General features: G+C 39.4%; 1 protein-coding gene across 1 annotated transcript in view; it reads left to right on the forward strand.

The window, feature by feature from the left end:
• Positions 1 to 19450, forward strand: part of LOC110159688 (SH3 and multiple ankyrin repeat domains protein 1-like) — a 36890-nt gene that overhangs the window by 2231 nt on the left and 15209 nt on the right. The window contains exons 2-16 of the mRNA XM_055150573.1: positions 7118 to 7680; positions 9762 to 9965; positions 11571 to 11642; positions 11722 to 11830; positions 11959 to 12110; positions 12204 to 12371; positions 12585 to 12626; positions 13591 to 13707; positions 13815 to 13892; positions 13960 to 14026; positions 14219 to 14394; positions 14478 to 14608; positions 15081 to 15220; positions 15321 to 15434; positions 16621 to 16699. Coding sequence (XP_055006548.1) covers positions 7219 to 7680; positions 9762 to 9965; positions 11571 to 11642; positions 11722 to 11830; positions 11959 to 12110; positions 12204 to 12371; positions 12585 to 12626; positions 13591 to 13707; positions 13815 to 13892; positions 13960 to 14026; positions 14219 to 14394; positions 14478 to 14608; positions 15081 to 15220; positions 15321 to 15434; positions 16621 to 16699 — 2111 coding nt within the window. The 5' untranslated portion in view covers positions 7118 to 7218. The remainder of the gene's footprint in view (positions 1 to 7117; positions 7681 to 9761; positions 9966 to 11570; positions 11643 to 11721; positions 11831 to 11958; positions 12111 to 12203; positions 12372 to 12584; positions 12627 to 13590; positions 13708 to 13814; positions 13893 to 13959; positions 14027 to 14218; positions 14395 to 14477; positions 14609 to 15080; positions 15221 to 15320; positions 15435 to 16620; positions 16700 to 19450) is intronic.

Below are 19450 nucleotides of genomic sequence, written 5' to 3' on the forward strand. Positions count from 1 at the left end.
TAAAAATATTGCAATTTAAAGTAATAGCAAGTTTGCAGCACTTTGTATAGTGCAAGAACTAATGTAATATCCCCCTAAGTAATTATCAAAAAAGAACTCCATTAGGTTTCTCAGTAGAGCCTTGGTAGTTTTGTTTCAGTACAGATTTAGATCATGTCTTAATCTAGTCTAGACAAGATTTATTTCAGATTTGGACCTAATGGTGCGTTCACACTTGTCCCCAATGTTGTCCCGATTGTTTTGTTTTCTTTTTTTAGGACACTTTTGTGTTTAGGACACTTTACTTTCTTTGCATTTATCTGCCTTCTATGTGGATTAAATTACACATAGATTTGGCATCGATTTTTTTTACTAAATTACCCTTCCTGACATCCTGCCTTTTTATTCAGGTTTGGGACTGGCAAAAACAGTATACATAATATATTTATTACTAACACGGCAACGCTCAGCACAACATTTCTACAATTACTGGTTACTTCCTCCCATTGTTTCCCGCATGAGTCCAGTACTGCCCTGTCCTCTACCTTCTCTGCAGGAGGAATAAGTCGATAAGAGGATGGGCCTCTGTGGCAGATGTGACAAAGCTCTTTGGTCCAGTTATTCCCCTGGGTTTGGTGTGGAGCGAATGGAGGACAAAAACAGACACGGAACACAAGAATAGCCCCAGTGAGAGTCAAGATCACAACTACAAGGCTTTTGTTAGCTGCAAAGTGTAAAGCGTGAATGCAGTATACCACAACAAAATGTTCCTCAAGTCAGTCTCAGGGGACAGGAGAAGTAGGTTACAGCTGCATGAGAAGCACATTCAAGCGCATGAACACCTCACTAGTCATTAGTCAAGGGCAGTTACAAATAAGCTCAAGGTGCGATTCCATGTTCAAACACAAACATCAACCACTGTGATTTTAATGAATGGATAATAGATGTATTTGCAGAGGACCATTGCGGTGCTCATTAAGATCAAGCTGGAAAAGCAGTTTCCTCTGACTCTGCAGGATTTCCATTATTACATACAGGGACTAGTCTCCAGGGTAAAGATCTAGAGGAGTGCCGTAATCAGTGAGGAAACAGAAGTCGGTGAGCTGCAACACTTCCCACATTTATGAAAATCATGTAATATCACCTTTATGTTACTTGAAGTACTTTAGTATTCAGAAGAGGAGACTAACTTTGGAGGGAGGTAGTCTACAACAACATTCAGATCAGTTATGAGAGCTCAAATAAAGTAAAATAAAAATTCAGAATTAGGCCCTAAACCTTTAGGCTAGCATATGCATTTGAGTACCCCACGTGAATTCACTTGACTATTGAATTTTTTCTACAACATGTTTTTTTCAATTGTTTCTCTCATTATAGTAGTATAGTATATCATTGTTTATCTCTGAAATTAATTAGTTAGGCTTACAGGTCCAGTCAGCAACATTTGCCAAGAGTTAAACAAATTTATGCTATAGATATATGCTGATAGTTTGTCCTTTAGCTATACAGGACAGTGAAAGGAACATTTTCATAAAACTTCTATCACCTATCATTAAATTAGCTTAAACTCTATTACATGTCCGGACACTTTGTACCATTTTAACAAGAACTGGCACTTGTGACTTTCTACAATGTACCTCGTAGCTGCAGCTCAACTGATAGATTTCATTAGATTCAGTTATAATGTGGTGGTTAGTGTGTAATGAAGTCCGACAGCGTAGAACGTGCTCCCCTCTTTGTCGGCCATGTCTAAAGGCCCATATCAGACCCATGTTGACTTTTGTCTCCCAGAGTTACCTTTAAAATGAGATGACATTGAAGGTAAGTGGATGTGTCAATGACTAGATGGTCTATTTGTGGCTTTTTTTAGCTTCATTAAGCATATGCCTGGCTAGCCTCTGTGTGCCTGGCTCATTTTTGGCCTGCTTCTAACACTGTTTGAGTATGTTTCGGCCAAGGGCTCAGCGAGGGGCCAGAATAGAGAAACTTTACCCTTGAAGAAAGTTAACAGAGATTTTCAACATTTATTTTTTCCAGTCTGTTGATTGTGTGTCTGCTGCTTGCTTGTTGTTTGTGAAATGAGGCAGCTTGCATCACTGTTTGTTTTATAGTCTTTCATTATAGGAAGAAGCTAAAGTCAAATGGAGTGGAAGTAGAGCGCACATGTGATGTCTTATTTTAACACTGACTTATATTTGGTGTGGTTATTGGGTCATGAAAACTTAAAATATGCTCACATGTTTGGCAATTAATGTTAGGAGATTTTTGTTTTGCATCATCCTCCACTGTACTAAGCTGTTTACACTCAGGATACAGGGAGTATGCATCTCCTAAATTCACCCTGCATTGAGATCTCCCCATCCCCATGTAGCCAAGTTTAGCCCGAAAGAGGCCCAAAGCGCACACTCCACCTGACCCAGTTCTATCCCCATACAGAGGGGAACACAGCACACTTTGATCCACACTAGCTGGTCCGGCTCTTAGCTTTAGAAGTCGCCTTTGTACTACTGTTGAAAAGCCCATGTAATCGATGAAGAGGAGAAAGATGGATGGCACATCAAAGGGGTATTTGTTGAAAAAATTACAAAGCCAGGACTAATTATCTTAATCATCCACTTTATTACTGATTAGCTGGGTTATCTGCTCTTTGGTTAGAGCGTGGATTTGATTAGCATCCGATGTGAAAATGATTACAAAAGCTTGCATTTGTGTGGAGGACTGGTCTCATATCCCACTGAGAAATATCTGGAGAGTGGTATTGTTATCTGTGGTAAAATGAAGCAAGGCTCAGCTCCATGATTGTCAATTACACAGGCTAGTTCCGGCTGATTTTATCCAATTTGTTACGTTAGTGACAAAAGTACCAACCCGAGCCTTGCTGCGCTACTTTTGGTGTGGATGTTTGTCACTGTCTTCATATTTTCAAGAAACTGACTGACCAAAGACCAACCTCAAGAGGACAGTAAAGTGATTAGTGTTTAGTGTTTTTTGTGAGACACCTTTCCTCAAAGAGTCCATTTTTGAATTGTATTTACTTTAGCAAGATAGAGCTAAGGCCTTGGTAGTGGTCCTGAGTTTTTTATTATTATGTCAAAATGAAGAAAAATATATATACACATCTACACGCTTTGCCACCTTACCTATAGAGTAGCATATGTTTCTCCTCGTATATATCATTTTATATTTCTTAGTCGCACATTGCATACTTTCCCAGTTTGACCTCAGAGCAGCTTTCTCGCACTTCCTCAGGCTGTTGTCCTGCATCATTCATGTGAACCAGCCCAGGCCTCTCCACAGTTTAGTGACTGGTGTGGTGGTACCTGTCATGACTGGTGTTAAATAGGCTACAGAGTGAAGACCCAGTGATGGAGAAGGATAGAGGACAGGACTTGGCCGCTCCACTTTTGCAGGATGTAAAAGTGGGACAATCTGTTCCTTGGATGGTCTCCAATTCTACTTTCCGGGGACCAATACACTGAAAATATATCTATACACATGCTCTGTCCTACATAGAAAGAAGAGTGCACGAGTGAGTGAGAGTGACAAAAAGGAAAAGGAGTTTAACATAGGGCAAATTGTAAGGCTCTCAGTGTGCTGGCATCTGTCCAAAAATATGTAATTTTCTAAAGATTGTTGACTCTCAAACCACAACACAGTTTTAATTAGTAACAATTTGCACAGCAGCAAACTCAAACCATGAGTCATGTTTTATTTATAAAAGGCAATAAAGCATCCAAAATGTGAGGAGGGATACAATGTGGTTAAAAGTCAGGAAAGAATAAGATGAATAGAAATAGGACCAATCAGAGCAAGTCCTAGCAGCAGCATCCATCACTGCTCCTCAGGTGTCCATCCACTTCCTCATTATCATGATTAATCAGTCCCCCGTTCCTCAAATACGCTTTTACTCTGGTCTGCTGACACTGATCTGGATTTGTGGTAACCAAGGGGGTTTATTCAAAAAGATAATGGTAAAAAGATAATTATTAAATCAGTTATAGTTTTGAGTTTTGGCAATGTTGTTAGAGCATTTTAAAGACCACACACACACATCTACATACTATATATACTTGATACTACCTGACAAGTGAAATCAAATGGTGAATCATTGTCACACAATAAGGTACTCCAAATCCCAGTTTTGACAAATTTACTTTGAGAATTTGAAATGTTACTTCACTTTTAGCCAATATCCCAATAGGTTGCCATTTGAATTTTAATTAACTTTCATGATTTGTTAATTAAAAAACAAAAGAAAAGAGGACATACTACTACTATTACTACAATATGAAAAACTGTTCAATAAGTTAACCTATAGCTTCCCTGGGTAGAGACACAGACTAAACATTGTATTTGAAACAATCAGAAGATGGCGATGTCGGTTCCATATAATTGGCATGTGGGGATTGAAAGTACCCGCTGTATTTCCCCTAAAGTTGCTGTCTTGACTTGATAAAGAGATACGGTCATTGCTGTGTTGAGAGAGTAGAAAAACACTGACAAAGATGTGCTCGCGGCTGTCATGATGGACCGCAGGAGTAGATGTTGAGTGACATAAAGTAGAAGGAAAAGCCAAGGAGAGCCCTGACAATGTGTCTTTAAGAAAGGAGATACTGGAAGGGCAGCACATTAAAATACACCTTCGTTACTGCAATGTTTTTGTTTTTTCTCCCATCTTACTGTTGATTTTGTCTTAGATCTTCTGCCTCAGCCGCGCTTTTCTTCACTCTCAATCTGATTACTCGGTTATATGCAAACTACAACTGCGTCCTCTCTGGTGCATTCGCCTTTTTGCTTTTTACATCCCAATTAGTTGCCTCCTGTCTCCTCTCAGCCTGTCCCACCACTCCCTTATCTTGCCCAGTGCAGATTCAATGTTGTTCAATATTTGATGAGGCTTTGTTAATAAATCACTCCCTAGCCCTATTCCCACTCAGAGAAGGATCATAACAGTAGTTTCCCAGAGCATTTGAGTGTCGTGCATGCAGCCTTTTGCCACTTCATAATAAGACAGCTCTATCTTTAATACGTCAACACACTGAGCAGTAAAGTGTACAGTGTACAGTAAAGTTTAACCCTCTTGCCATTTTTCTTGTCTTAATTCAGTAGGTAGTTATATTATTTTCTTAGACTACCTGTCACTTTCAAAGCATCATGGGAAATTGAACAAGGCACAAGTTTAGAAACGACCCAAAAGCATACATCCATTTGTGCAGTGCAACATGAAAAACAAGGAAAGGAAAGTGTGCTGCAACCATTCGCTCCACACAGCAAATCAATCGTAGCCTTGTAATATCTGTGATTTGATCTGTGTGCATCTGCTCCCATGAGTAGTTGATCTAGTTTTGTTGACACACGAGACAATAATAGCCAACTGGACAAGAAGCAGTTTGAGATGTATACAACCAGGCCAGCACTGCAGGTTCAAGTCCAAATCAGTCCCTTAGTGTGTATGCCACTTTTGCGCTTATTCAAATGACAGCAGAAAAAATATGTGGCTCACTTTTGAACACAGAAGAATGAGCTATGTCAGGAATGACTCATGTGCTCTGTCAGCAAATGCAATATAATAAGCTCCCCTTAGGATAAAGTGTTTTTCAATTGTTAAATCTTTTATATTTCTCTTCAAGCTGGCTATGTACTTCTAGGTGAGCTTCATGTACACCCATAACAGTTAAAACAATTATCGTTTTATCATTGTATAATTCTTTGCAGGTATTAGTAGGTGAGCTCGAAATGCATTACAGTCAACAACAAACAAACGCAAGGTAAAGGGCAAATGACCTTTTAGAGAAATCTCAAAGATAAATATAATGTATAAATACTAACAACGCAACCATTTGCTTAAGATAAATGCCATTTTCATTGTTTTTAACTTGTACAGTCCTTGGGTGCCGCTTAATTTCACCAAAAAAGTAAGTAGACAATACTTTTTTAATACATGTGACATTTAATCAGTTTTCACTGTTGTAGAAGTGACAGATTTGTTCATCATAATACATGTAAAACATATGCAGAGAACTTTCAGGGCCACAGTATTTTTTATAAAATTTAATACGTCTTCTTAGTCTCCAGAATATTAAGACATATTCAGTACCCCATTTTAGTTGTCTCCGTGTTTTATGCTATATTTACTTTGTTTGTGACTTTGTTTATCTATGAACTCCACAGTACATCTCATGTAGTATTCAAGATGCTCACAAGACTCTGGAGATTTCCTGAGTCATATTATATACCAGCACTGTAGTATCTATTGGCACTTGTCCAGAACAGCATTATGGCACAGCCCTCAAGACAGACTTCACCATAAAATAACCGGGACAGAACATATGGAGGCCCCCAGTTTCCCCAAGATGAACTCTGCAATTAAAATCCATCTAGAGGTGGTTGGTCATGCTTCCCTGTGTTGAATCTTCCTGTTACTGTCATTGCAAAATTGCAAAATTGCAAAATGCACTATTTAACTTTTCTGGTGGGGAGTCCATTCCACAACCTGCTTTAATTTAAATGTTCCACAGTATGGCATTAACCATATCTATCTCACTGGCTACCTTTGCAAAAACTGAATTTATATATTTAATTTTTTGTGGACAATGTTTTTTAAGGTGAGAATACAGTATACAAAACAGGTATCAAATTCAGTTGTACACTCAGGCTTGGCCAGCTGTACTGCCCCAGTCACTCTAAAAATAACTTTGTATCCAGTCCATGTAAGTTCTCTGAGGACTTCCAATAGCTATTGTCTGGAATAATTGTGCTGAAGCAGTTTTGACAAGTAATGCTTGACGAGAAGTTCACAGTACGCTCTTTAGCCTTGGGTCTTGCCTCAGACAGCTGCCCTATAAAAGAGCAGTGATCTTGACCTTGCGTGAAAATGGCCTGTCGTTTCACTCTCCTCCTCAAAAACGTGATGCAAATTCACAGAGAGTATATTTAGCCTGTATTCCATCAGCCTGCTATTCCCTGATGCTTTCCCAGTGGCTAAATGGGAATGCGGACCAGCTCTCATTTACACACGGACGTTTAGCTTTGCCGCTGGCTTCTGTCTCATTATGGAACATGTCTGTAGTAGATGACCCTGAGGATGACAAGGTAAAATCAATGGCTTAAGTTTACTCCTTTCTGCTTGTTTCCACAGCGTATGTCTCTGGATGGACCCTGTCATGGGATAGCCATGTTTTGTCCTCATGACAACTATGTCACTCAGCCCTCTCTGCAGTGACCCCTGCACAGCAAGGGATGCTGGGAAATAACAAGCCCTTTTATCCCAGTCAGGATGGCAAAGATGGGGAGGATGAGGAGGAGGAAGAGGAGCTGGCTGGAGAGAAGAGCGAGGAAGGTGGCTGTGACCCGGAGAACGGAGGGCTGAAGGACGACAGGGATATGCTGAGAGGAAGGTCTTGGGACCTTAAAGGTGGAGAGGTGACCAAACCGGCCGCCATAGTGGTTGGTAGACAGAGAGCTGACCGAGCACAGAGGCCTGGTAACCAGGGAAACCGAGGTTACACATCCAGTCAGTTCCCTCATCTGCCAACCAATAAGCATCTACCAAATGTTTTCAACCAACACCACTCTGGGCTAAATGCTGTGCAGAAGAGAAGGGCCCTAATGGAACGCAGCATGACCTCAGTGGCCCCCATGGAAGAGTCCTACCCCACCATGATGGTGTTTCGGATCGGCATCCCAGACATCAAACAAACAGTAGGTGCATGTTGCCATACAGACACACACAAAATTAAAGCTTGTCTTAATCTCAGAGATTTATAATTCAAAACCTTACCCTAGAAATGAAGCCTCATAACAATGTTAGACTTTTAGTAAAGTCCCTCTGTTTATACAGTTTCAAGTTTTTTTATATTTGAAATTTTTAACATCTACTATATTAAATAATACATATTTACTAAAATGTTTATATGGGTTATTACACCTCAGGCTAAACCAAACTCTTGCCCCTATTTTAACTACTTAACAACCACTTAGTATTCAAGCAAAAACTGAAAATTGCTCTTTCTGCTTTCACTTACTACTTAAGGGACTACTACAAGCCCCAGCAGTCATCCTATAAGATGTAATCTTTCTAAAATTGAGGTGAGGATAAAAATATAGTTTGACTAGTGTTGGGTGCAAACAGACTTTGGTAACACTCCAATATTGAGCTGTGGGTCATGTGAGTATTGCTAGTTTACAAAACCAATTCACACTGTTTGCTGAAGTGGGAGTGTCTGTCCCCGGCCTCCTTCAGACCTGAGGTCTTTGTATATCCAGGTGTGAATGTGTCCCCTAGTGTAAGCCCTCCTCCATAGTTTTCCCCATTTACAACTCCCTGAACATGCCAACTGTTCTACATGTCAGCTAATCTGCCCTCAATATAACAGTAATTGCTAATTATCTAATAGCTTTTTAATGAGTTCGGGGACAGGCGCGAAGAAGGAAGGAAATATGTGCAAGAAATTGTACTCCTGTATACATCATTTTCTGCTCTGAACACTGCAGAGGAATAATTTGAGACATAAGGAGGTTAAAGTGAGAGGGGTGCGGGTTTAGGGATGGGATGAATAAGCAAAAAGCAGGATGTATGCATCTGCAAAAGCCTGTAGTGCAATGTAAATGAGTGGACATGCGCCTCTGTAAATCCAGATATAATGAAGTACACAGTACAGTCAACCATATAAGGTCTATATATATCTACTACTGGGTTAGTTGTGCATTAGAAAGCCTTACAACACAAGTACGCCCTGATCATGTGGTGTACCTCCCAGGGACCACTAAGACATCACTACGGCAACGGCTGCCTGCCTCCTCTAATGAACTGGTTGCCATGCCAATACAGTCGGCTACACAATCAAATAGTGCATCCTATAGGGAGGTAGTGGAGAGAGGGGTGGGGTGCACAGGGGGTACAGTAGTGTGCTGAGCTCTGCAATTTTACTCACAGGTTGCTGAAACAGAACAATAGCTCTGGAAATATGAAAATTTCATTCAGAGCTTTTGCCCTGTAACATTACATTTTACAAAGAAAATAACAAAAAATGACTGTCTTTATGTACAGTATGGACAAATTATTGTGAAATGATATTATGTCTATTGTATAGCTGGAAAGGAAATAAGGGCATTATTCATAAAGACATCAAAGAAAATCAGCAAAGGGAAATATTTATCCTAGCATACACATTGTAGTTCTGCTTCCCACAGCTTGAGTGTGAACTGTGAGGAAAGCTCACGATCTCAACAACTCAAGTAATTTCATCTTGACGAAAGTGTCATGTGATTAATTATTTACAGATAGTGCATTTATATTCTGCTCAGCATTTTGTCCTCATGCACTCACCGCTATATAGGCATAAATTAAACACTAAAGCTTAAGTTTTTGTTAATAGACTTACTATTCAAAAATAGAGCACTTTGTGCTACATTTCAAATGTATGAAAAGTGTTATACAAATAAAGTTTGATTGATTGATATTCAAAAATAGACTCACTATGCAAACTCCAAAGTGATAATTGAAACTAATCATGTTCACGCCACAATTAATCTGAAGTGAACTGGGCATTATTTATAATATGATGTTGGTAACAATCCTAAGAGTTTTACATCTGACTTTTTTCAAAGGAGAAGCAACTCTATTCATAATTGTGCTAATTTCTGTCATTTTACCCAAGACATGATTCATGTTTGGGTTAAAAAAAAACAACAAAATTTTCAAAAAGAACGAATATAGTGTGCCTAGTTGGTGTTGATGACCACTACTATACGTTAACATGATCTTATGTCTGTGATGTTAGAGGTGTCTCCAGTTTGACCAGGACTGCACTGTGTGGAACGCCAAACAGCAGATCATCTGCTCCCTCAGTGAGTCTCTGTGGGACGTCTACAACTATGGCCTGTTTCAGCCAGCCGGAGAGGGGCGGGACGCACGCTTTTTGGAGGAGGAGCGGCCCCTGAGCCACTATGCCCAGACCTTCGAGAAGGGGGTGCCCTACCTTGAGGTATGATGCCGTAGTTTACATATTCACAAGTTCAATCAATGGTTGGTACTGGTTAAAGTGTGCTTGTCAGTGTGGGATTCATCAGGTGATATTCTCAAATTGATAGGGAAGATTAGTCCTAATATAGTCCTGGTAGTTCAAATTTAAACCTGGTTATAATCTAGTTAATATCTGATTTAGTCATAGTTAGACCAGGCAAAGTTCTATTTGGGACTAGTTTATTTAAATTGGTACTAAAACTATTGTGGTACCATAGTTAATAAAAATGTTATGGAGAAAGATGTATTGTAGATATGTGGTACTAAGATGCCAAAGTTGGTATATGTTTGTTGACTAAGCTTTGTCAGATATTATCTATATATTATCCGAATAAATGCTTCCAATGTACTACCGCTTTAAAATAATATAGAGCTAACCTAGTTCAGAAGCAAGTCGGGAGGAAGAGTTGGTGCTGATTCTCTGGTAGAGTTGTGTGACAGTGTCCTCTGGTGGATGAACTGTGGAAGTTCATGTTAGAGGGTGGGGCAGAAAGAGGACCCCATTGAGATCCTGGCTGTGGACCAGATAGTTTACATTCTTGACTCTGCTCCAGTGGAGGATATGCCTCTCCATGAAGAGGCCTTGTAAAGTGTAGCAACCATGAAGCCACATCTGTCTCACATCAAATGTATTTATAACATTGCATCAGGTTTCATTTGGCATTTTCTGGAGTGTCTGCCAAAACCCCACAATCTCCTATAGTCTTTACACACTATATGTGAAGTCATATTTGTCCTGTTGACACTAAATAGCCACAGCTGAAGTGTATTAACCCCCTACACCCATTTATACTCCAATTATTCTGTATAATGTAAGCCTGCTATTGAATACTCTTTGTTTTGTAATAGTGGTTGAGATATTATAACAATGAACATGTTTATAACAATTGTATCTTGTATCTAAACAATATGTTTAGATACAAGAAATGAACAGTTACAATATTAATATTAGTATTAATATGCCTATGATACAAAAACAGACATGATGCAAACAATTTGCAACTTATGTATACAAATGCAATGAACTCTGCCATTACAACTAACAACTAAGCACTGTAACTACAAAAAATATCTATTTTTATATTTTTATTTTTACATAACTAAGAAATATTAGACCTTTGACATAAATTCATCCAGTAGGTAGAGATTTGATGCTAGAACTTTAATTGTGTAAATATAAAAATTTTAAATCAAGCTTTTCCCCAAAGCAGAGAAAGTGTGGCTTAATAACTGAGAGAACAAAGTGGTGGAGCTGTTCCAGTGATAATGAGTGGGAGACTAAATCTGTGCAAACACTCAAAGACTTTACTTTTCTGAATAATCATCCCTTTAGCCACGATGCAGACACTCTATGTGCTGGGGGGAATTGTTTGTGCAAGCCAGGATTACATACTTTTAAAAAAACATTTTCAATTTCATTTCAAATTATTGCTGTGCTGTTACAGTTTAAAAATAATGGGGTTTATTTCCTTAGTAGAGGCATTAAAGCAGATTGAAAGTCATAGTATTCAGCTGTACGCAGGTCTGATGAGACTCACATTCATTTTCCATTGTTTTCCTTTCTCAGTTTCGGTACAAAACCAGAGTGTACAAACAGACCAATCTGGATGAAAAAGCTCTCGCCAAGCTCTCCACAAAGGTATCTCTTCTTCAATGAATTCCACTGAATTGTCGGGAAAACAAATTAAATAATTTCATCTTGCTCCTTTTTCTATTAGGCAAGTCTCAAGAAATTTCTTGATTACATTCAAACTGGAGCAGTGGAGAAACTAGCTAAAGTCCTTGAAAAAGGGCTTGACCCAAATTTCCATGATCCTGACAGCGGAGGTAAGGTCATGAGCCGTATATTTAAGCTTTACACACAATAGGTTTGGAAGTTGAGTCTTTTGGTCTTTTGGTGTAAAGGCATATATGAGCCTGGATAATGCCATAATAACCTTTGTCATTAATTGTAGAGACGCCCCTTTCCGTGGCCATGCAGACTGGTCTGTCTGTAGAGGGGGTGAGGGTGCTGCTGCACGGGGGAGCACATCTAGACTTTAGAACCAGAGATGGGCTGACTCCGGTGCATAAGGCGGTCAGAGCTCACAATCACACTGGACTCCTGGTAAGCAGTAACATGAATTCAGACTACAATACAATATAGCAAAATCTTGGTTTTGGTTCCATTAATGAAACTTTGTGCATGAATTATTTGTAGGCTCTCCTGTCTCTGGGCGCCTCTCCGGACTACAAGGACCGCTGTGGCCTGACCCCGCTGTACCATACTGTTCTGACAGGGGGAGACACCTCTTGCTGCGAGACCCTACTCTACTACAGGGCAAAACTGGGCACAAGAGATGAGAATGGATGGGACGAAACGCACCAGGTACCAACAAACTCTGCAACTTCTCGTCAAAAGAATCCATCATTTTTCCTGTCTCATTTTTCATTCATCTGCCCAACTGTGTATGTTTTTGAGCAAGGCACCTCAATTCCCAACTCTTATCTCTGTCTGGCACTATAGCTCACTACATTACAGAACAGAGATTTAGCCACTGGAACTCTCACCCTTTCACTCAACCATTCTCTCTCTCCATAGCACAGGGATGAAGAGGAGTTTGGAATGGAAGAAATACATAAGGTACCCTTCATCCCTCCATTCCCATATTCCTGCCTAATATTAAATAGTTCAGAATAGTTGAGACACATTTTAACCACATATAGAGTTTCTTTGTGGTTGCATTGCCTCCCCAACAGTGCGTACATGATGATTAAGCCGTGAGCCGGTGGTTGTCATGGAGTTTTATTTTGGTGTGACTGCGCGCTGTGTGTCTGTATCTTTACTTAGTTCATGTCTTGTGATATTTCCATCCCTGCAGCAAAATATGAAGGAAACCTCGCAAGTTTATGTTGTTTTTGTTTTCAAAGTGTTTCACCATGGTGCAGAGAAACCAAGTCTGACCCTCACTCTGACTTTGTGGGCCTAATGTTATGTGCTACAGTGATTTGTGCAGTCTTTTATGACATTATGCATTCAAATATGTATTCAAGATTTATAGTGTTATCAAGTGGTACATTCACAGTGACATGAAAACTGGCACAGATGAGATTTCAGTGTTTTATAACTTATTTTGTAATTAGTGTAATCATGCAAAAGTCACAACTGATATATAAGTGACAACAATAAATAACAATATTGCAATATTGCGTCAAGCTGTACTACAGTACAAGACAGTAAGTTTAATGTTTAGGAATTACATTTAGTTACAACAAAGACCCTATCATAACAATAATCAGAGTTCCTTTTGTATATTATTTTGTCATCCAAATACTGATTTATGTTAACAGTACAACAGTTCATCTCAAGCTTTCCACAATCCAGAATCCTGCATGTACTGGTCAGATAAAATGAAGGAAAGGATATTGTTTGTTGTCGTGAGTGTAGCTCACATCAATTCCTTTGTGGTTAGAATACAATAACAGTGCATATGTTTATTTATTTAACACATTTGCAATTTTGACGAATGGCATTATAATCTCCTCCGTGCCACTTCTTGCTTCCTGTGTGACCTAACCCTAATCATATTGTTTTGATGTTGTGGAAGGCTTGTCAGAATGGCTTTGCCCAGCACTTGGAGCATCTGCTGTTTTATGGGGCAGACACCACTTCTCAAAATGCCTCAGGGAACACAGCTCTTCACATCTCAGCCCTCTACAATAAGGCGAGTATGAAAAACAACTGCTATATAATAAACCAGCAGCAATAATCATAATTTTTTACATATTTTTTATGCTGCAAAATCTGTCTCTGTTTCTGTGGGGCTTGTAGGAGAGCTGTGTGCGTGTTCTTCTGTACAGGGGAGCCAATAAGGATGCCAAAAACAAGCATGGACACACACCTTTTCAGGTAAAATTGTATGAGTTAAGACAGAAATTCCTGATTTTGAATTAGATTATAAAGTTTTGCTTTCCAGTTGGCAGTTATGTCTGGACACTTTGAACTCGGGGAACTCATCAAAAACCATAAGGACACAGATGTAGGTATGTGTTAGTAAAATGCAGTAAGTAATGCATTTATGGTTGATTTGGTCAGCAGAGAATAATATACAGTGTTAAATTGTTTGTAACATTTAGAGCACAGCACATTATACTATTTCCCATTGCTACATAAAGTTCAGAGATTGGACTCTGGTCTGGTTTCTGTGTACTGAACACTTCCTCTTTTTTTCTTAGTACCATTTCTGGAGTCACCTAAGTATGTTCCCAAACGCAGAGAGAGCTCCTACACCCTCTCTCTGCCAGGACTACACAACCACCCCCTACTGCGAGCCAACAGTGACAACACTATGACCCAGCCAGACCCTTCACACCCATCAAACAAGCCCCCCAACAATCCCACGCCTGCACAGGTACAAGGTCTCAGGTGATGGTCCTGTATTTTCACTGTAATACATCTTTCACATGTTTAGAGTATGCTTTGTTGTTGGAGTAGGGTCAGCGCAGAGCATCAGTGAGTATGAGGAGCTCCAGCAGTCCTAGGACCAGACACAGGTCCCCATCCCGAGGGAGAGGGGGACAGAGTGATACGGAGGAGAGGCACAGACAGCCACGGGGGAGACAGGGGTAACCCACAAGTGATGAACTGTTACATTAAGAAGAAAATAACTCTTTCAATCTTTAACATTTCCTTTAATTTTTATCTGTGTCACATAAGACTGTATAATTTTTCTGCCAAGACATGCACAGGTGTGAACAATCCCCGACATCAGATTACTCACATAAGATGTTGAATAATATGAAATTTTCAGATTTTTAGATTTCAGAAATTAACATTGTTGATGTGCTTGTAAACTTTGCCACTGTTTCAAGATCACAGGATGAAAACCAAAAGCTAAAACATACATTATTATTTTGTGCTGCCAATTAGTTCATGTTTACAGTATAATCAGCTAATGTTCTTTATGCTAAATGGTGCCAGAGTAACAGACCAAACATAACTAAATGCTAAATTTATTATTTTACCAATCATTGCTAATGCTTTCACTATAAAACAAGTCTGAACAGATTTATATATAACAGATTACTTTTTGTGCAGTGCGCCATCAGCAGGCAGTGGGGGAGGTCAGGTGAAGCGTATGTACAGCGCAGTACCAGGGCGCGTGTATGTGGCTACCAAGTCCTACTCTGCCAGTGGAGACCGAGAGCTGTCGGTCAGCAAAGGAGACAAAGTTAAAGGTGATCATGAACAATATTTTAAACGTGGTACATACATAATTTTCACTATCTTGTCTAAATATCAAAACCTGCTCTGCTCTTGTCTGTACTTCTGATGTAGTGTTGAGCGTAGGTGAGGGCGGGTTCTGGGAGGGCACTGTGAAAGGTCGCACCGGATGGTTTCCCTCGGACTGCGTGGAGGAAGTGGCAGCTCTCGGCAAGGACAATCGATCAGGTGAGTCTCAGCCGCAGGAAGCTTCAGTGCCAATGTAAGCCACTGTTTGTCTGTTAAGTTTTAGCTTACATTTTACAGGCAAACAAAGTGACTGTATGCATAGGACAGAAGCCAGACTAGCTGCTTTGTAAAACAAGAGTTAGTTAGTTATTTAGTTTATGGCTTTTGATTTTTGGACTTGACTAATTTCTACTAAATCTGTGTAATACTTAGTATACACATAAAAAGTCTTACTCCAAGTGATGGAAATATTCTTTTGAAAAGTGTATTCAGGTATTGAATACTGGAAATGTACTTATGTAAAAGTTATGTTACATGGTCCAATCAGAGTACAGCATTCGTAATACTTGGAATAATTTTACATTGACTGCATTATATTATAGTGTAAAATGCAGTGTAGGATTAAAACAGCTTTATGTTTATTATGCATTTATTTATCACTAACTTGAGGAGGATCACACTTGCATGCACAGCAAGAGCAGTGTTTTCTTTTTGTTCTCACAGACACTGTACAGTTTGAATCTTAAATGGCAATGTACTGGAATGTAAAATAGATTTTTAAGTAACTTCATTCTAAAGACCACAAAAGGAATGAATAGGTGTATCGGAATGCAGTACCTTGTATTCTGAATACATATTTTCGGTACATGTACTGTATATAGTTACTTCCGAACACTACTGCCTTGGAAGATGATTTTGTTTGAAATAATAACAAAATGTAACAAACAAGTACTGTAAACAAAACTATAATCCTAACAAATTGCATAAATTTAAGTTACTCCACTCAAAATTCTATTTTTGTAAACCTTTTGTCTAGCTCCTTGCTGTCAAATTAAACATCTATTTAAAAAAATATCTAGATATTATATATTATATGTGAATATGATTCACTGAGCCCATAACTGGATTGCACATACAGTCCATGACAGTGGGCACTGTGAGTAATAGGCTGTGTTCTCCCTGAGGCTGAATGTCTCCTTTAAGTCACTGTAGCACCAGAAACAGTCATGTTAACAGGAGCAGCTGACAGAGGCACTTTAACTTTCCTCTTCACAGATCAGTGAGCCATACACTGAGCCATGTGTTGTAGCTGCCTTGAAACACAGAGTAAATACTGCATATTTGATTAGTGTGATATAAAAAGACCTGAGCAGAAAGGCACTGACACATGACTGTGTGTTTGCAGAGACACGCAGCGAGAAAGCAAAGAGGAAGCTCTTCCGTAACGTCACTGTGGGAGCCTATGATGGCACTGATGGGCCCAGGTAAGAAACATCCACAGTTATTATGTCCCCCTTTTAAACTTATGGTGAAAACTAAAAGCACTCACCATTTCCCAGTTTACCATTACACATTTTGTACAGGCAAACACAACTCAAGTATATGATACAATGGCACAATTCTCAATACAACTATACTACAATACTATACTAAATGTAAATAGGCAAATAACTACATTTTGAAAAACACAATAATTAAGTTAAATCAAGTATCAGATGTCTTTGATATGACTCCCATTGTATTCAGCCAAAGCTTTGTGGACAGATTATAAACCTTAGCTAAAGTCATCAATAAATTAGACAAAAACCTTAAGCATAAGCAGCTGTAGTTGACTTAACAGCTATTGACGTCATTAGAAATCAAGATACTCTCTGAGCAGAGATATTTAATTAGATAGTTTACACAATTTAGATGGGATTGCTGCAACCATTGCCAGAACAATTATCACAGATACATACCTGAGCCAAGGAAAACACAATAAATGGCCAAAGTTGTCACATCATCATTCATTCAGTGTGTAACAACAATATTGGGTAACACATGGAAACACTCTTTTTGCAAAACTGCGATCTGTTATTTAAACGAGTGCACTAGACAATGTGGCCTGGGACGCTGAAGGATTTTCGTGTGCTGAGGTGCAGTAAAATCTGATGTGGTCATCGAAGACTCAGAGGACACGGTCATGAACTTAGGCGGTGTCCACTTCAGATAGCATCATGAAAAACAAGCCGTGACACAGGACAGCTAAGATCAACAGTGCAATATACTCCAAACCAGATGTGGATAAAACTATGCATTTAATCTCTCACCAAAAGCATGCTGGGATACGGCCCTTTACAACTTGTACAAGGCTAACAAAGGCTGGATTAAACTGGAGTGGGTGCAGAGAGAATATATTTGTAGCCGTGATTTGTCACATGAGTGTAGGCAGCTGCTAGTTTATTATTATAATGGGAACCTGTGAGGCCAGTCAAGGTGATTGAAATAGTTGACACACTGTTGTTTGGCAACAGGCGGGAGGCGCTCTATCACAGTGGGCATGTGTGCTTGACCCCTGCATGTACCATGGGAAATGAAGTTTTGTTTTCTGCCTTTAGATACACAGTGAAAGCCACAAGACATCAAAACGTGTTGGGTTTGTTATTGTGTTGCTAAGTCATGTTTTTCTCCATTTCATATGCATTACGCAAAAACCCAGCTGCCAACAATTCTTGAAATATGATGATCCTATTATAAACAATATTACAGAGCTCATATGGAGAACAGATACTGGGAAAAGTGAAGGGACAGTCAAATGTTAAAGCTATTTGGGGTAACACTACTCCATGTTATCACTCACTTGCAACTCAGTGGAACAGACACATGTGACATAATGTGTTTCCCATTTACCTCTACCAAAAACTGAAAGTAGCATTTTTACAATTTTGGCTCATGTGAGAAAGGAGTAAACTCCAGTCACAAGGGGTCAGTAAAAGTACGATTGATTGATATTTATGGCAAATGTTTTCCTTGGGATCCCTGGGTAACACTTTATAATAACTACATTTTTAATAGCCTTAATAAAGCATGAACACAAACTTCATTCACAGTGAACACATTTTATTTATAATGATTAAGGCTTAGTAACCACTTAACTAATACCCTAACTCCTAACCCTAATCCTTTAGTTACTAAGACTGAACCATTTATAAAAAAATATTTGTTCATCATGGAGTAAGTTTTGTTCAGGCTTAGTTATAAGTGGTACAGATTCCTAGTAGTATCTGAGCTCAAAGATCACCAGATTAATTTGAGGTTAGATCACTGTCATTGCAGGATAATTGCATGGTTCTCCTTTAGATTTTATAAAGCTTCATACTGTAACTTTATATGCCCATATCGTCATTTACCCTTGTTGCATTTGTCTGTGTCTCTTAGTAAGGATATGGTTCATATCTCTGATGAGTCATGACTACAGCACAAACTCCAGTTAGTTCCTTGGGCTAACATAGATGACTTGCCAGCCTCTCCTCAAGGTTTCACAGTTTCCCATACGTCATACATTTGTCACTCAGAAAGCACAGCCCTTTAACTCACCCTGCCTTGTTTTGTAAATGAATGCAGTGGCAGCCCATGGGTCCTGATACATATGTGGAGGGGGGTGGTAATTGCAGCCACATGGTGAAGTGAAGTGGTGCTCCATTACACTGTGATCTGGACCATGTTCCCCCTCTCTGTGGCGCTGCGCACAGGAGAATGTCAATGACTGTTGTAGAGCTGTGTTCGCTCGAGGGGCGCTGACAGCTCCAGGAACAGGGTTCTACAGGCAAATTTAGTGCACCATAAAAACAGTCATTTACAGATTCACATGTTAAGTTTAGGCATTCTTTTTTTATATTTTGCTAACATGTGGATGGTCTACTATCCCTGAAATTGATTGGCCTTGGCCTTAGAGTTAAATTTAGAACTGCTTTTACAGATTTTGAAGTGTGGTTGGAAACAGCATTAAAATAGCCTAATCCGGTATAGGAATTATTAGGGCAGCAGTGCCTTGACTTAATGGTAATTGGTTTGCCCACCAACCAAGAGGTCAGTGGTTCTATCCCAGCTCTTACTAGAGCACAGTGTTGTTGTGTCTGTGGGTAAGACAATTCACTCAATGAATGTGGGTGTCAGTGGTTGTTGGGGCATATGAAGCAGATTGGCAGCTCATCACCATCAAGAGTATGGAGTGAAGCCATATTGACTTTTGTCTT

The sequence above is a fragment of the Boleophthalmus pectinirostris genome, unplaced genomic scaffold (assembly GCF_026225935.1).
Source record: "Boleophthalmus pectinirostris isolate CB_2022bp ecotype Guang Dong unplaced genomic scaffold, ASM2622593v1 HiC_scaffold_14, whole genome shotgun sequence".
NCBI classification, from domain to species: domain Eukaryota; kingdom Metazoa; phylum Chordata; class Actinopteri; order Gobiiformes; family Gobiidae; genus Boleophthalmus; species Boleophthalmus pectinirostris.